At 37.2% G+C, this 18,491-nt stretch overlaps 1 protein-coding gene across 1 annotated transcript; it reads left to right on the forward strand.

The window, feature by feature from the left end:
- The first annotated feature begins 1,676 nt into the window (after window positions 1-1,676).
- On the forward strand, window positions 1,677-17,787 carry hs3st3b1a (heparan sulfate (glucosamine) 3-O-sulfotransferase 3B1a). Its single transcript, XM_055187292.2, has 2 exons — window positions 1,677-2,391; window positions 16,047-17,787. The coding sequence occupies exons 1-2, from the start codon at window positions 1,907-1,909 to the stop codon at window positions 16,663-16,665; spliced, it is 1,104 nt and encodes a 367-aa protein (XP_055043267.2). The 5' UTR covers window positions 1,677-1,906; the 3' UTR covers window positions 16,666-17,787.
- Window positions 17,788-18,491: the final 704 nt, after the last annotated feature.

Genomic DNA, 18,491 nt, shown 5'->3' on the forward strand with positions numbered 1-18,491 from the left:
CAAGAGCCGAGCAGTGGGAGATGTACAAACATCTGCTAGAATTGTGCTTACACTGTTTGTGAATACTTTATGAGGCGACTGCTAATGCAATGAGAACTGTTGTTTATTTGTGTTGCATATCTAATTGCATAAATGAATTATGTATGTATCATTTTACAATACTTTTTTAAGATGTAATAAATCTTTGGTGTCTCCAGAGTATGAAGTACTAGCTCAAAATACCATACACTCTCAGAAAAAAACGGTACAAAAGTTGTCACTGGGGCAGTACCCTTTCAAAAAGGTACACATTTGTACCCAAAGAGTGCATATTAGTACTTTGAACTGCCAATATGTACCTTTAAAGGTAACATATTAGGACTTTTTTTAAAGGGTACTGCCCCAGTGACAGCTTTGTACCTTTATTTTTGACAGTGTATAGATAATTTATTAACATGTTAAAATTGGCACGTTGTAGGTGTGAGCAAATATGTGTCATTTTGGGTGTGTCCTTTTAAATGCAAATGAGTTGATCTCTGCACTTAATGGCAGTGCCGGTTGGATAGTGCAGATTAAGGGGTGCTATTATCCCCTTCTGACATCACATGGGGAGCCAATTTAGATGATCTATTTTTTCACATGCTTACAGAGAATGGTTTACCAAAACTAAGTTACTGGCTGCAAACAGTTTCAAACAGTGTGCTGTTTTTGGGTGTGTCATTTAAAATGCAAATGAGTGGATAAAGTGCAAGCATTGATAACAATGATGGTGGTTTGTTGCAATTGAAACTCAATTGTACTGTGAATTATTTTCTCTCTCTTTTTCTCTCTGCACTAAATGGCAGTGCTATGGTTGGATAGTGCAGATAAACGGGGCAGTATTATCCTATTCTGACATCACAATAGGAGCCAAATTACAATGACCTTTTTTTACATTGTAGAGAATGGTTTACCAAAACTATGTTACTGGGTTGATCTTTTTCACATTTTCTATGTTGATAGAAACACTGGGGACCCAATTATAGCACTTAAACATGGAAAAAGTCAGATTTTCTTGATATGTCCCCTTTAAATCATCTTTAATCAATCTTAACAGACTTGTACAAAACTTATTTCCTTTGGTGAAACATTTGTTATTGTACTTTGTAACGGACTTTTGATCTGAAAATGGTTTTGTTAATCTGCAGTTGAAAAATCTTAAAGTCAGAAATAATGATACAAAAGCTATCACTGGGACTGTACTTTTTTAAGGTCCTAATATGCACCAGGTACAGATATGTAGCCTAGCTGTGAGGAACAAACATGTACCTTTCAGGTACTAATATAAACTCTTTTGGTATCTTAAAACTGTATTTTTGAAAAGGTACGGTCCCAGTGATAACTTTTGAACCTTTGTGTTCTGAGAGCTTGTAAAATGTAAATAAAGTTATACAGTTAACCACTTTAAAAACATTTAAACAATTATTTTATTGACATGATTTATATTGACATGATTTATTTTTTAATTCTGATTACCATTAAATTAAAAATGTTAAAATATGATTTTTTTTATTTCTGCATACGAAATTTCAAACCATTAAAAAAGTACGTGAGGACAGAGATTATAATCTTTGCGCTCTGATTGGTCGAAGCCACTGCCAATCTCCCGCCCTCTCATTTTAATATCGCGCCGGGCCCCGTGCTTTACTCAGATGATATTCAGCTGTGGGGGGAGACGGAGTGATGCGCAAAGACACGCAGCAATGAGTATCTACATCTCCAATACTCCAGGACCAAAATGAAATGTATTTATTATCTACCGGCTGTTCCTTCGCTTGTTTCTCCTCTCTGGCTGAGATGCCTGCATGTTTTAGGGATTTATGCGGAATAACAAGTCTCTGTGCCAATATGCCCTGTTGGACATTGGTATTATTCATTCAAGAGTCCTATGGAATATAGTCTGCTTTATCACCATTCGCAACAGGTGAAAAATAAACTTTTTGTCTTCTGCATAATGCTGTCACTCTGGGTGTACATGCTGTACTGCTGCGTGGGTTACTGCTCCACGATACCCACTTTCATGTTGGAAGAAAGGAGCAGGAGGATACAGGCACCCAGACCTCTCCAAAACCAAGACATGTTCGTCAAAACCCAATCAAGGGGTTTGTTAAATAACGAGAGCGATTCGGACAGCAGAGGAGATGGCTGGGAGGAAAATAAAGGTGAGATGACATACGACGAAGACTCTGAAGTGACAGGTGCCCTGAACGGGACCGAGAGCAAAAAGTTGCCCCAAGCGATTATTATAGGGGTGAAGAAGGGAGGCACGCGGGCGCTGCTGGAGTTTCTGCGCCTTCATCCGGATATACGCGCGGTCGGAGCAGAGCCGCACTTCTTTGATCGCAACTATGAAAAAGGACTCGAGTGGTACAGGTGAGTTTATCCTAAAAAACAACAACAATAGTACTGTTATTGATACTTGTATTTAGTCTGGAAACCAATGGTTGAAATCATAGTCTGGATTAAAGCGGATTAAGCCTGAGATATTATCAGGCTAATCTGCATCGTACTGAATATAATCAATTTATTAAGAAAACCATTTCAAATAATATACAATATATACATAATATTCGTTAAAATGTTTATGAGTATGTATTAAATCCAGTTTTAAACAGGATTCCCACTACTGTTCCATGATATATATTTAATTATTATTTTAATTTAATTAATGTCTTGGCCTTTGGCATTTAAATTTACAATAGAAAAATCTTGATCTTTTTTTGTATTTTTACATTCTAAAAATGCTGGGTTGTTTTAACCCATGGTTAGTTAAAATATGGACAAACCCAACTGTTTGTGTACATGAATCCAAAAACAGTACAGCAGTTTGGGTTGAAACAACCCAGCAAAGGATCCAATTTAAACCCAGCGGTTGGAGTTTTTTTCATGTATTACCCAACAACAACCCATCTTTTTGGAGAGAAAAATGACACATTGTTGAAAACATCACAGGAATGTCAGACTTGGAAAAATTTGTTTCCAGCACAGAGAGGTTTGGGAATGGTGAACTAGATAAAGTGGTTGAAAGGCTCAAGACAAATATAAGCTAAATAAACATTATGCTCTCTGGTTGTGTAACACCTCTCTAAGTCAGGTGCACTTGCACAACATTATCAGTCAGTTGTGGTTTGTTTGACCCTCACCCTTGATTCTTGGTATTTTTACTCTTTTACTAAAAATCTGTATCATGAAATGGCAGTTTTGCAATGAAAAAGCTTCAAATGTACTACCATTGTGCCGTATACAATTACAGTGTTAAAATGAAAACAAATTAAACATGGAGCACAGTTTTATATGAGCTTATGTTGGAAAATGCATTTCAAAAGTTGGCCCCCAAAGCATCCCAAATATATCTCTTAAGCTTCTGTATTGTTTTAGACTTTTCTGTAAAGAAATCCGAAGCGCCAGTTCCTTCACTATGGCCGCACAGTGGGAATACACGGGGGAAGCAAAAAGCAGGATGAGCTGCTTTATCCGGGGAGCCCAACAGACTAATTGTGAATCAGGAACATGGAGAGATGAGCCTGTAGCCAGGTGGCCAAGTCTCCTATGGAGACATTGAGCTCTGCTCCACTGTTATCCCAACACAGAGCGGTCTTCCATGTGTTCCCTGTAGTAGGGGTGACTGAGCACAGCAGGCCTTTGTAACTGTACATGAAGCTTGACTTTAAACACAAAGCCTTTGAAAGAACCAGGGGTGATGGTTTCATTGAGGACTGGTTCACAGGCCATTCCTTTCTTAATATTTGTGATTTTGTTTGTATTTATGAAATATATCGTACATCTTAACATCAAATTTTCCTTTCTGAGCAAACCATGACTGTAATATGGTTTGGTCATGTTGTACTTTGTACTGAATTATTGCTGTATTTATATAAAATAGTGTTTACACTCTCATGTAAAGAATACTATTGGTGCACAGTTATAAAAATCTGTATCATGAAATGGCAGTTTTGCTTACAATTAGCAACATTGTTTACCTTTAAAGACAATATTAAATGTGTCTGACATGTTTTCTTGTAAATGAGCAATTTTTAAGTTCAGTAATTTCACTTTAATGGCAATGAAAATGTTATTAGTCAGTAATTGTAATGCCTTATTTTCACAAATGTCACTTTAGTCATTTATTTCACAAATTTGACTGTCTTTCGCTGCAAAACCCTCTAAGTTCATGCAAGTTTTTTGGCAAAACCTCAACTTTTACAAAAAATCCACTTCTTTGGGCAAGACATAGTAAACAGTTAAAAAATCACTACAGATGCAACTAGAAACAATGCAAATGATGAAAGTCAGAATGTAAAAATGTAGAAACTGAACCACACATTAGGGGGCGCTGTGATCCATGTCACTGCCACATAGTTGTATTCAGGTCCAAGTACTCACAAGGGACACAAGTTTGAATGGTCGTTTTGCGCGCCGTCATTCATCCAATTTATCTTTCGTGCACATAGAGGACTTTGATGTGACGAAATGAAAACTTTTCAGTTATTACTTTATTAATAAAAGCCCAATTTTTTTATATTAGAATCGTTCAAGTTTAAAACAATTTTCAGATACAAAATCTTGAGAAGTTTTAAATTGTTAGTGAAGATTAATTAGACATTTGGCACTATTATACAATCGTTACAGCGCTGTCCCTTTAAGATAATCAGTTCTTTCAGAAAAACACAGTTTTTTGTAACTGTTACGGGCAAAAAATCCTTGCGGCACATTTTCTTACAAAATGCAATCGAATATGCAGGATATTTATGCAATTTTATGCTATGAAATTGTGGGAACTTGCAAAAACTGTTTGCAGCTTTCTGCGCATGTGTGAAGTAAATGCAACATTTTCTGCTAAGATATATATGGCTTTTTGCTACGAAAATGCGGGAATTATAAAATCATGTAAGCCCGCATATTGTGCGAGCAGAAATCTGCAATTTATGCGGCAATAGTGTGGCGTATTTTAAAAAAAATGCGGCCCTGCATAAAAATGCAGACTTTGGCTGAATATGCATTGAATCATGGGATAGCATAATTGCGTTTTTTTGGAGGGAATGGATAATAATAATAAACAGTGATGTTTTCTGGTATTTCTTTCTGGAGATTAATGTTGGTTATTTTACTAACTCCGAACCAGATATCCGTATAGTGTAACAGAGCTGTATGCAGTATTTTGTTTTTGGATGGCAGATGCTGGCAGTAAATTGAAAGTCAATCTATTGAGTGAGATGCTGAATGTTTCGAAAAGGGATCTATGGAACCCCTGAAGTTCTGCATTAACCCCAGTGAGAAAGAGCAGGCAATTAGAATGAATTGTGTTGTTTCTTTCTTCACTTTGTATGCAAATGTGCTCAGAGGGTGAAAGTCTTTTAGAGAATCACAGCAGGATCCTTCTGAAAAAAAAGCCCAGAGAGGAACAGAGCGAGGGGATACTTAAAAACATGCTCGTAACTTTTCCTCTGTCTTGAAGTATAGATGTTGCCGTTGAGTTTGCTTAAAAAAGTTGTTGCTAGACTTCAAAGTTAGGCATTAGCATGTTGCTAAGCTAACAAACCAAACCAGCACTTTAAAAATAAGGAGAATAAAATATATATCACACACATGAATATTGTGCAAAAAAATCAATTTTACACTTGCTTTTATAGTTTAAATTTTATTTTAGTCAACAGTAAACATTTCTCTTTCATAATCTGATCTGTAAAGATTTTCTCAATTGTAGGAAGCATACGTGACCTATCTTCAAGATAAGTTTTTTTCTCATACATCCTTTACAGCAGTGGAGTCGGGGCTCACAGAAGGGCCTCAGTAGATTTTCAAGGGGGCCTCAAGATGACTTAAAATTACAAAAAAATTGGACAAAACAAACATTAAAATAAGCTAAAACAAGTTTTTTTCTATTTTAGTAGCGAATATACATCTGTCTAGTCATTCCAAGTTCTATTTAATTTTATGTGGAAAAAATGTAGTGAGTGGGGGGCCTTCAAATATTGTTGTGGGCAACTATGGGGCCTTGAAGTGAAAAAGGTTGGGAAAAACTACTACAATACAGCAATCCCACAATGCACTGAAGTATTCGAACAGACTTGTGTTAGGATTGTGCCTACGATGCTATAAAACACTGCCTGGCAGATTGGTGTCTAGATGTAGTTTTCACCACTGAATGCTCAAACATTGCTTTTTTTGCCTGTACATGTCCTTGACTACTAAAAGACCACTTAATGTCTATATCTCATAGTTAAAGTCAAGCAGATGTTTTGAGTTCATGTAAAGATGACAACCACACGTTTCACTCTGAACGTTAACAAGGACACGGGAGGATAATACAAAACCCAGATGGCTAATGTTTTTTTAGACTTGTTGGATAAATTTTTTATGTTATCTATTTTTGTCTTTTATCTACCTATGGAAAATTGTGAGAAATTAAAGAGGTTCATGCAATCGATAAGATGCCACTCTGTGGTCATGAAAGGACCAACAGCCTACAACCTCGTGCTTTGATGCAGGTCTGGAACGTGTCGACAGATACTCCGTCCGATTATTTGAAGTAGTTGCATACCATCGCCCTTTATAACCTCATGAGTTCTGTGAGAAAGCGACGTTCCCAGAGGAATTCTTTCCCAGTGTGTCAAATGCAACTTGGGAGTCTCTGCCCTCTTAAAATACCAACCTTCATGCTAATCATCAAATATGCAGATATGTACTGTTGTATGTATATCAACACTGGATACAAATCGTCATTCAGATGTTGAGAATTCATTACACAAATTGACAAAATACATGAAAATCATGTCCATACATCTTCTTAATGTACATTTTCAATCATGAATGTCCAAAACATCTGGTGTTTTAGCACTGAAATATTTAACAGACTACAGATGTGCGGTCTTCCAGATAAAAACCCACACAAACACATTGGTATCTCAGCACCTACATTAGGTGCGCACCCATTAAAGAATTAAAACAGAGAGACTTTACTAAACAAAAAACACATTTGCATAGGCAGAATAACAGGTTAAACAGTGTCGGCCCCTGCTGCAAAGTGTTGTTTATCGACTGTCATCTTCTTAGCATTTTAAACTGTGAGGGAACTTCAAACAGCAAGAGGCTTTAAAGGCACAAACACCAGCCTTTGAACAGTCTACCTGATAGCAGATAATGTAAACACAGGTTTACAGAGAGCTCTTCAAAAACATGCTCGAGTGGAGACACAGCTCACTTCCTTCTAGACAAAACACAACGTAATAACAGGCATCTCACACAGCAGGCTCTCTAATTTAACCCTGCCATCGAATAGTTTATTTTTTCTTTTACAACAGGGCAGCTTTATCTTAAATTGTAGCCGGTGAAAGGCTTTATTATGGTGGACTGTCAGGTTTCATCTCTTTAATGTCATTTTTGCTTGCTAAAAACTCCATTTGACCATTTATTAGTGGATTTTGCTAAGGAAACAAACCTCTACCTCTAAGTATTATAGGGACACTTCACTTTGATATTTTTCCCATTTTAAACTTGACTCTTCTGTCGTTCCATCGTGTACTAAGACAAGACTAAGTTGCGATTTTCTGGGCAGAAATTTAGTCTTAGTACATGATGTAACTACAGAAGAGTCAAGTTTTAAATAGGAAAAATATCTAAACTCTTTAGTTATTTTTGAGGGCTAAATGGTCTAATCAGATTCAATGGATTATGCTAAGCTATGCTAAAAGTGCTAGCGGCAGACCTGGAGACAGGCCCGGTACTAGGCTTGCTGGACTGGGGGGGCAGCCAGGATTTTTGGGTGGGCAGCCATTTCTCGACTAAAATGATTCATACACTAAAATTATGGATGTTTCAATCCAATATTACTTTGCATGTCTTATAATAAAAGGCAATTTATATGTCATTTTGCACGTTCAAATTTTAAAAGTAGATGCAATTAGATTAATGATTTATAATGTTATAATGATTACACTAGTTTGACACATTTAGTCACAGTTAATGAAATCAGGCAAGCAGCTGATATAAATATAAAGCTGTACATATAGCTATATTTTATTAATGTTTACACTGCATTTAATCTATTATTTCACTTATAGATAAATTAAAGCCATTCTTATACCTACCCTATATATGCCTTTATTCTAAATTAGGAACTTTATTTCCACTTCTCAAACATTTTCTTCATTTAAAATAATGTATTTTCAATGTGATATAAGTGATAAGCTATATTTTCATTAATTCCTGACCCTATCATGCTGCTGCAGCAACCTCAAATATCACAACAAAGCACAATGCTTTAAATAATTATATTGTTGCATCATGTAAGCAATTGACATGCATGACAAATTCGTCAAAGGTTATCCTGTTTGCCTATAACAGCACCAGACAAAAGCACAAGCCCTAAAATACTGTAAGTGTGATTTGCGACGAGACCAAAGATAAATCACACTGCTTTGTTCAAAACACAGCAAATTAGATATTATAATACAGCGCACCATTATAAAATACAAGGTTTTACCTTACGATGACCTTGCGGAGTGAAACCTCCTCCTGAACTTAAAAGTGTGTAGATTTTTGCGTGTGAAGTTTTCTCAAACGCGAGCTGAATGAGCTGATGAATGACGATGACAAAACCGCTAAAATTTGATTTTAAAACTGCACGCGATGCTCAGCTGTTACAATACTGTATATTTACTGTATAACCATCTTATATCATTTATATTTACTATATAGTATACCAGAAACCAAACTGCATATTCTAATTTTAATAAACAGAACTACGTCTAAAACAAACACATTAAATGCTGCTGGAGACCTGCCATTGGCTGTTGTATTTGCATGAATAAATAATGAGGTGAGTTTAAGAAAGGATAAGGGGCTATTTTGGGCATGTTTTACTATAAAAAAAAGTTTTAATTTAATATGTGTTGGGTTATTACGTTTATGTAATACTAAATTGCATTGTTTTTGATATATATTTTAAAGATGCGTTTTTTAAAGTTACCATCATAGAGAACAGTAGTACTTTTCCTGTGAATTAAATACTGCTGAAAAGACTTCAAAGGTTTGAATAAGCTAATCAGACGATAATGGGTGAGAGCTGTGAACACTAGCGCTTCCCTAAAGAAGACCTTTTTTGTGTAAAGAGACTCCGTTATTTTAAGGTTGGCTGGACATTTTTGGGGGGGCAGAAGGAAAATCTGGGGGGGCAATGCCCCTCCCAGCCCCCCTGTAGACCCGGCCCTGCCTGGAGATCAGCTGAATGGATTCCAAAACTGTAAAAATCTAATGTTTAACTCTAGTGGAGCTGGAAAATGAGCATATTGCATAACTCAACCTGTACTGTTTGCACTACAATACCTCAAATAGCAGATTATCAGCTTTGTGAGGAAATGTGTGTTATTGCTTTTAGCTGGGCTCCCAGCTTGCTTTTAACTGGTTAAGCTGGTGTAGCAAGTTGATTTAGAGGGGTTTGGGCCACTTTTAGCTGGTCAAGCTGTTCTTAGATTGTCAGGCTGAAAGACCAACTGACTCACAAGTTAAGACCAGCTGACTGGAAAGCTGGAAGCATGGCCAGCTTGGCTAAGCTGGTTTTAGGTTGACCATACGTGCCGTTCTTCCCGGACGCATCCCGTCCAGGATTTTGTGTTCGTCTCCCGGAAGTCGTATTTGTCGACCGCATACGTCATAGAGGATTATTATTATTATTACAGAAAAGCAACCGTTACATTTTAAGGTAAGAATGAAACTACGTTTGTATATCTTATGTTTTAAACTGAATTGCGTATGCGGTCAACAAATACAACTTCCGGAAGACGCACCAAAATCCTGGACGGGATGCTAGCTGGTTTACAATGGAATAGTTTGCATAAATGGTAAATGTATAAATATAGCGCTTTCATAGACCAATGGCCATCAAAGGCGCTTTACAATTTGCCTCACATTCACCCATTCACTCACACATTCATACACCGATCTTCTTAAAGAAGAACTACGGCCATGTCAAGGGTTTGAAATATCTTACCTGATCTCATACCTGAACTATTTTACAAGGTGGTAATTTGGTGTCAATCATACAAAGATGTAGCCTGGTCCAACCAGACTCTCGTACATTCATTTCATTTGTACAGAGAGTCTGGCCACGCTCCATTGCAAAGCGTTACTTCCCTAAAGGAGGGTCCTTTGTTGAAGTTTAAAACTACTGGATCTGCCCAGAGTCACTCTGAATCTGCCATAACCAATCGCTAATGTTTGGTCGTGACGTATGTCACTCAGTCTGGCGCACGACCTCAACGTCTGCGTTCTTAGCCACTCCCCGCTGTTCGCTGATTGGACCTGCAGATTTTTGCCGGAGAAAACGAAACTCTATACAGCAGTCCCAGACGTTGTTCTGAAGTGAAATGAAAATTAAGCAGAAGAAAGTAGGAGGGCGGAGCCAGCCTAACAAAGATGTACAATTACTAGAAAAAGCTACAATGAAAGCCTCCACCCCTTAACACATTGTCATGGGGGTGCAAAGCAGATTGCATTAAAATGTATAAATGGGTTACGAATTTCCATAAGACTGTGTACGAATTCAAGCAACATGCTACATTGGCCTAAACATTATGATGCTAACGTTATTAGCATTGTATCAGCAACTTTTACACAAGCAAGTACAACACCCATGGCCAGCTTGGCTAAGCTGCTTGGCTGGTCTTAGCTGGTTTACAATGGAATTGGTGCTTCAAGCCTGGTCAAGCTAGTGGGTCAGCTGGTTTTTGCTGGTGAACAGCTAAAAAAAGTTGCCAAAAACCAGGCCTTCTACACCAGCTAAAAGCATACTGGGAGACTAGCTAATGTCAGCTTAGGGGCAGTTCACATTTCGCGTCTAAATCCGCGCAGAAAACGCAACCTTCTGTTGGTTCTTGTCACATGACCTGCGGTGGGCTTGCAGCATTCTAGAAATTGAAATGTTTTTATCTCGATGCGTCGCTTCCATTATGAGCGCCCATACCGCGCGCCTACATTTGAAATAACGAACTTGAACACGCAAAAGATGCGAAATATGAATCGCCCTTTAGGCTGTTTTTAGTTTTTTTTCAGTAGGGATCAGACTTGATGTGTTTTTGCCAGGCATACAATAAAGCGTAAACAATCCTTTAAAGATTTAAAGAGGAATCAGAGCCATATCAAGGGTTTGAAATATCTTACCTGATCTCATGGAACAACATAGCCTAACAATTTTACAATGTGGTAATTTGGTGTGATTCATACAAAGATGTACAATTACTAGAAAAAGCAAAAACGAAGGCCTCCACCCCTAAACGCAGTGTCAAAGCAGATCGCATTAAAATGTTTAAATGAGTTACGAATTGCCATGATACTGTGTACCCTCAAGCAACATGCTAACAATGGCCTAAACATTATGATGCTAACGTTATTAGCATAGTAGCAGGAACTTTTACACAAGCAAGTACAACACAAATTTTCTTGGTGCATGTGTTTACATTTTGTGTCTCCATTAATAATAATGAGCTCTGTCTGTAACAAACCATGCTGATTGGAAATATTTCGACCGGTATTGCATCCAAGGCACACAGTTAGTTACGAAAAACAAATAGCAAAAGCTTGCCGTACCTTCCCCAACAGCATTTCTTTCTTGATTTTTACACAAGACACGTGTTGGTGCCTTATCTGCTCTTATGAATAATCCATGCAGTCCCGGCACAGGTCTGTTTTGCCGGGATCAGGTGGAAAGTTTGATCACTCGTGTTTTGCTTCCCCCTGGGCCGCTGCAAAAAGCTTACAAGGCTCTGTTTGGTATCTAGGGGACTGTGAACATAATTGCAGAGATACAGAGATGGCCCTCTCCAACCGCATGCGTCTCTGTCTCATTAGGTTTATGTTTTTTTCACAGCCCATTTTAATGATGAGCGTCCAGAGAGAAATAGCAAAGGTTCCTAAGATTACATAAGATGCACCACATGCTTTTTTTGACGTGGTAGGTGGTTAATGAGCTCAACCCACTGCAATCCTCCTGACAGGCTCAACTCTCATCCCTCGACTCCTCAATACACTAAGGAACCAAAGCGGCTTTCTTCTCTCCTCTTTTCCTCCTACAAATCCTTTTCACCCCTCCTCTTTTCTCTCCAGTAATTGCCTAGATATTATCTATTAAACTCTGTCTTGAAGGAGAGGTTAAGACAACATTCTTCGCTATGTAATGTCTATATATATAAATACCTCATTAGCAGTCGTAATCATTACGGCAAGTTTTCCCCTACTCGTGGCCTCGCGGCTAATTTTATTTTGAAACATCTGTCACTGTCAAAGCTTTTGAGGTAAACACAGACTTCTAATAAATCGATTGTTGTTTCAGGCAGAATAGTCTTGTTCAAACAGTCTTGAAGCAGGCTGTATGAACATTAATCTTGTTTAAGAGTTTGAAAGGGTGGTATAATAATACGTTATGTTTTTCTAAGGTCCATTTATAACGTTGTAGTAAAAATTGTTTATGATCATTTTTCGCCCTTTCATTGACCTATAGAATTAAACAGGCTGCTGTGCATTTATGACTTTTTTATGTAAATATCCTCTTCATGTGTCAGTTTTAGCATTTACTGCACTTATTTGCAAGCAGAGATTTGCTGTCGAGGCCAATAAAGTTTAAACTGTCTGTTAACTGCCGGTTTACCGTCCTTAAATGAGTCTCTTGCAAATCCTGCAATAAATTATGACAGGTTTACAAAATTATAAACTTTGAAATGTACTGCATCTGTGACTGTTGTACTGATAATGGCTAGAGATCTTTTTAAAAAATAAACCTCATTCCTTTTGTTTCTAAAAATATCTGAATATTAAATATAAATTATATGTTAATGTTCACTGTTTTTTCTGACATCAGTTGAGAAAAGAAGTTATGTTTTTTACTTTTTAGTTTATTAAAGAGCACAAATTATCCGATTCATGATTTTTCATTTCCTTTGGTGTGTGTCAAAGATATCCAAAAGGTACAAATTCCAAAGTAAACGATGACGCAAGTTATCGTTTTCAAGGTAAATCTCTTTTCTTGGACTACAAAAAACACACAGATTGTAGGCAACAGTTTACTTCCTGGGCCTGTTGACGTAGACAAGACCGACATTATCATAATTCAGCCCCCTTCTGAAATATTGTATTGTGAGCTGATCTTCCAGATACGATAACGAGCATCACATTTTCCTGATGTCAGGGGTAATCCGGCCAATCACAACGCACTGTAAGCTAGCCAATCGGAGGCATTGTGCTTTTTAGAACTAAAAGCTTTGTAAAAAAAATCTATGCGTTTCAGGGAAGACGGATTAAGAAGAGCAACAATAATGTACGGTATGTGAATGTTTTTAACCATAAACCAAATACACAAAATAACTTTGTTTTTAGCAAAGTAATAGGTGCTCTTTAAAATAAGTTACAAACAATATACTAAATGTTTCTTGACAGTGACTCAAATATAGAAGAAGCAAAATAGTAAAAAGAGTGGAAAGAAAACATTTGATGATCAAAATAATAAAATAAAGAGGGGGGGGGGGTATAAGTAAAAAATTCTTACTCATCAATTCAATTTAAGTACACCTTGGTACAATATATCCATGCGGTGTCCATCTTTTTATGAAAATATTTATCTGTTGAGCCATAGTTGCAGGGTGTGGCTTAATTGTTATAGTTTTACGTTCACTTTATAGTAGATTATATAAAGATCCACCCGCTAACGCCACCTCTGTCAAAATTGAGATAAGGATATTGATTTAATCCTCTTGACACGTATTATATGTTCATCAAATACGTTAGCTTCAAACGTTAACGTATTTGATTAAATAAATACCCCTTTCAGAAATACCGCTTTGTTGACAGAATCTGTTAAACACAAAGTCGAAGGAAAAAAATGGATGAACACTGCATGCATGTACAGTACATCACAGAGCAAGAGTTTTTTACCCTGTTAAAGGAGGTTTGCCTAATATATAGACCGTCTCAGCAGTAACAGTATAAACAAGCGGCTGTCGCGGTCCGCATGTAACTACCGGTAAACTCCACTAAGAATAAATAACAACAAAGTTCTTTAAACGTAGTTTATTTATATAACAAGCAAAAAAACAACACATAGATTACCAACATTTGTTATTTTCGACGAGGCATTTGTTCAAGAGATCAGTTTAGCAACTAGTCAGACCATTAAACCAGAAGTAAAGTTCGGATCCAGACGTGTATCACGTGCGTCCGATGAAACCGTCTATAAGGATAATCACTGAATTTTTGAGACCTTTATTCGGAAAGGACATTGAAGAGTGACTGGAGCCTTTTTTTAAAGTGGGGGATTTTTTATGGTATTTAACAAATTTGACTTCAATGAAATGACTGAAGTGACAATTGTGAAAATAAGGACTTTTTAAATGTTACAAGAAAACATCTCAGACGAACTTAATGGGTTTTGCATCTGAGCTCTTCATATGCAGAATATATCTCTGGTTTTTCAATGTGATCCCGAGAATATGTGTGTGGAATTACATAATATTAAACAAGACTACACTTTAAAATGAAAAACATTTGTGTTCTCATTTTCCCATGACACACAAAAAAAGTTTGTTATGAATTCAAATCCAGATATTGCGCCTCAAGAAGCTTTACGACACATTGCTTTACAGCAGTGATATCAAAGCTCATTGGTTCTTGCCTGCTACATCACAGATTTGCGACATTGCCATCTTTCATTTTATGTACTTTTAAAATTTGATATGTGTGCCTTAACAGGGAGAAACCGGATTAACGTTATCGTGGATTAATACATTTAATACTTCTCTGTACTTCATCATAAACTCCAGAGAGGACCGCGACTGCAGCACATCCTCATTTTAACAATTTTTGATAGTGTTTTTGAAATTGTATAATGACTTATTGTGGTTACACTTGTCTGTATCTCATGCTTTTTATTTCTAACTGTACATGATTTTAATAAACAGTTTTGGGACTGTATTAGCAGCTTACAATATCTTTTAAGGGGCGGTTTCCCGGACAGGGTTTAGCTTAATCCAAGACTAGCCCTAAATTATGTTACGACATTAAAGTTGTTTTTGCAAGCAAACCTTACGAAAAAACAATACTGGTGTGCATTGATACAAAATAAGGACTTTTCCAGAATGCACAGATTGCCAATCCGTCCCTGCACACAAGTAATGTTTTTAGTAAGGCATGTTTGTTTAAACTAGATATTTTCCTAATTAAACTAAGGCCTAGTCCTGGTTTAAACTAATCCCTGCACGGGAAACCACCCCAAAAGTTTAACAGTTTGATTTTAACAAATGATCTTTTGGACTAAAAAGAGTTTTTTACTGCACTGAACTGTTTTAGTTCATATCAACACTTGCTCTGTTGTCCTCTTATGATCGGTGTGTTTTCTGAAACAGCATTGAACCTGATTTTCTTCTCACCATTATGTGTGTTAGCTTATCAGTAACTTGTGGTCTTGTGTAAACCCCACTTGACCTACTTTAGCCATTCCCCCAATGCTAACTAGAACTAAAAGACTAATTTGCCAGTTTTAGCAGGTTGCCAAATACTGCTGAATCAGTTTTTATCACACACTTGAAATCTCTACATACAAACATTTAGCTCGGGGGAAAAATGGGGAATGTTGAGGGAACATTTTGTTTAATTTATATTCACGTCCAAGTCTTTGTGTGATTCAACTCATGGTCTGTATTGAAGGAGTGCTTTGAAGGATTATTACAAGTCTGTAAGAGGGATTATGAGGACTGTAAAGAGATTGATACCTTCTGTGTGGACTAAATATAATATCATTGATATAGAGTAACTTTACAACATCCAGATCCTTTACGAGTTATATGAGTTGCATGTTTGTGCAATATGTATCCAACAGTCCGTGACCAATCTATGAACACCACCTGAGGTAGAGACGATCTCTCTGAGCAGCTTTGTTATAACAACAATAAAAGATATGTGTGTGGATGATCACCCTGCTGTTTTTCATATCTGATGTATGAATGTTTTTTCAATACTTACTCACCCGTACCTCTCTGTTCCTATAGGGAACTAATGCCGAAGACATCGGAGGGTCAGCTGACCATGGAGAAGACACCGAGCTACTTTGTAACCAAGGAGGTGCCGGGCCGGATCCACGCCATGTCCAAAGACACCAAGCTGATAGTTGTGGTGAGAGACCCCGTAACCCGGGCGATTTCAGACTACACGCAGACTCGCTCAAAGAAACCCGACATCCCTTCCTTTGAGAGCTTGACTTTTAAGAACATCACAGCAAATCTAATAGACACCTCATGGAGCGCCGTCCAGATCGGCATGTATGCTAGACATCTGGAACGGTGGCTGCAGTTTTTCCCTCTGGATCAGCTCTTGTTTGTGAGCGGGGAGCGTTTGATCATCGACCCCGCCGGCGAGATGGCCCGCGTCCAGCACTTTCTGGGTTTGAGGAGGGTGGTCACGCACAAACACTTCCACTTTAACCCCGCCAAGGGCTTTCCCTGCCTGAAAAGACCCGAGAGCAACAGCAAGCCGCACTGCCTGGGCAAAACAAAAGGCCGCACGCACCCGAACATCGATCTGGATGTGATTCAAAGGCTGAGAGACTTCTACAGACCTTTCAATAAAAAGTTTTACCGTATGACTGGCCATGATTTCGGCTGGGACTAGGATTTTTTCGAGAACACTTTTTTTTAGGAGATAATTAATTGTATAAAGTATAGAAGTCTATTTTATAATAATTTATTTGAAAGTAATATACTTACAGGGCTGCCTATCAAATGTTGTACATATTGTAAGTTTCTACCTTTTACATTTCACAGTCGAATCTGTAAGCTTGATAATTTTGTATTTTGCATGGCACAGGAATATAAAAGAAGGGATGTGTTTTACGAAAAGGCACAATAATTACGGGTATACTGATTCATTCCATACATCAAATAGGCCATATTTTTAGTTTAATAAACATTCACAGACATCACACAACTCCTGGCCGGAGCTGCACCGGATCCACACCAAAGTCGTTCGCTTCCCAGTGGATCCAGTGCAGATCCTGCCCGCAGTCTTCTGCTTTCTGGGTTGTTTAGCAAGATTGTATCTCTTTTACAACATGCCACCACATCGTCCTTTTCACTGTCAGATCTATTTAAAGGGAAAGTATTTTGTTTTAGCTGTTCAGCTTCTGATGGATCAGTAAACAACAAGCTAACACCTCAATGATGGCAGAAAATGCTCTGGCATTGATCTTTATGACACAAGCAGTACTTTAAACATCATTAAAAGCAATAAAACATTATTCTTCAAGACGTTCCTGAAGTTTCAAATGTGGCAGCAATTGTTACTGTATTACAGCAGTGCCTAAACCTCTGATAATTTCTCTATGATCATCGATTTTGTTATATGAGGGCCTATGAGAATAAAAAAATCCCTTTGCAGTTACACAAACATCTCTCTTTTCAACTAAATGTAGGACTTTTATAAAACATCTGTTTCGTAATCTGAAGGCCTTTTTAGTATGAATGATCTGTGATGGTCTTTGTCTGCTTAAATCAATTCATTACATGAGTTTTTACATGGATTACAAAATTATTTTACTATAATGGTTGAGTTTTATTCAGCCCTTATGTACTTTCAAATGCTGGTGTTTTGTATCTGGCACAAATGTCTCCCATATGTTTTTATAATGGATGGGATAAAGTGTGTACAAAATGATTGGACTTGTTTCTGTTTCTAACTTCAGTGGAGCTAGACAATATTACTGCGCAGTGATAAAATAAATCTATTTTTACCAGAGCCTGCCATGTGTTTATATGTATGTATGAATATGCGAAAATATGCAGGGATCTTTAGATATATAGATATATGAAGAGTTTGGTTGCAAAACGCAATAAATCCATCTTGACTAATTTGGGTAAAACGTGTTTTCTATACCAAGAAAGTGACAAGAGGAAAACGATTATTTTCTGTTACAAACTTTCACATAGTATCTTTAGGTTATAAAAACATAAAAAATTCAAATCCATAATTAGATTTTTAAATTTTTATTTTATAGATTTATTTAGTTTTTTCCGCAAAATGCAATAAGTCCATGACAAGTTGTTTTTTCAAAATGTTATAAATCTATTGAATCAATGTATAAATGTGCATTCATCTTTGCCATGTTATATTCATTTAGTTGATTAGTGGTATACACTGATTAAAAAAAAAAACATTAATGCCATTAATCATGACACTTACTTTGTCATATATAACACTGTCTGTTGTCATCCTTGGGGAGGTCGTCGCTGAACTTTTTTGACAGCGATCAGCTGTAAAATGTTTTGGTCCTGCTCGATTTTCATTGGCTTTAAGTAAAATTATGGAAGGTTTTTCATAAGATCCCCTGGGGTCAATGTGTTAGCATGAAAGAAGCTTGATGCTGTCGGGAGAACAAGCAACAGCCGGCATTTTTCCTTTGTCCGAGTGCCTCGCTTAAATTATTAGATTCGGTTTCTTGC

The sequence above is a fragment of the Misgurnus anguillicaudatus genome, chromosome 19 (assembly GCF_027580225.2).
Source record: "Misgurnus anguillicaudatus chromosome 19, ASM2758022v2, whole genome shotgun sequence".
Lineage (NCBI taxonomy): Eukaryota > Metazoa > Chordata > Actinopteri > Cypriniformes > Cobitidae > Misgurnus > Misgurnus anguillicaudatus.

Coding starts and splice junctions, on each gene's coding strand:
- hs3st3b1a (XM_055187292.2), top strand. CDS start 1,907: ATGGAATATAGTCTGCTTTATCACCATTCGCAACAGGTGAAAAATAAA. Junction 2,392..16,046: donor AAAGGACTCGAGTGGTACAG/GTGAGTTTATCC, acceptor CTGTTCCTATAG/GGAACTAATGCCGAAGACAT.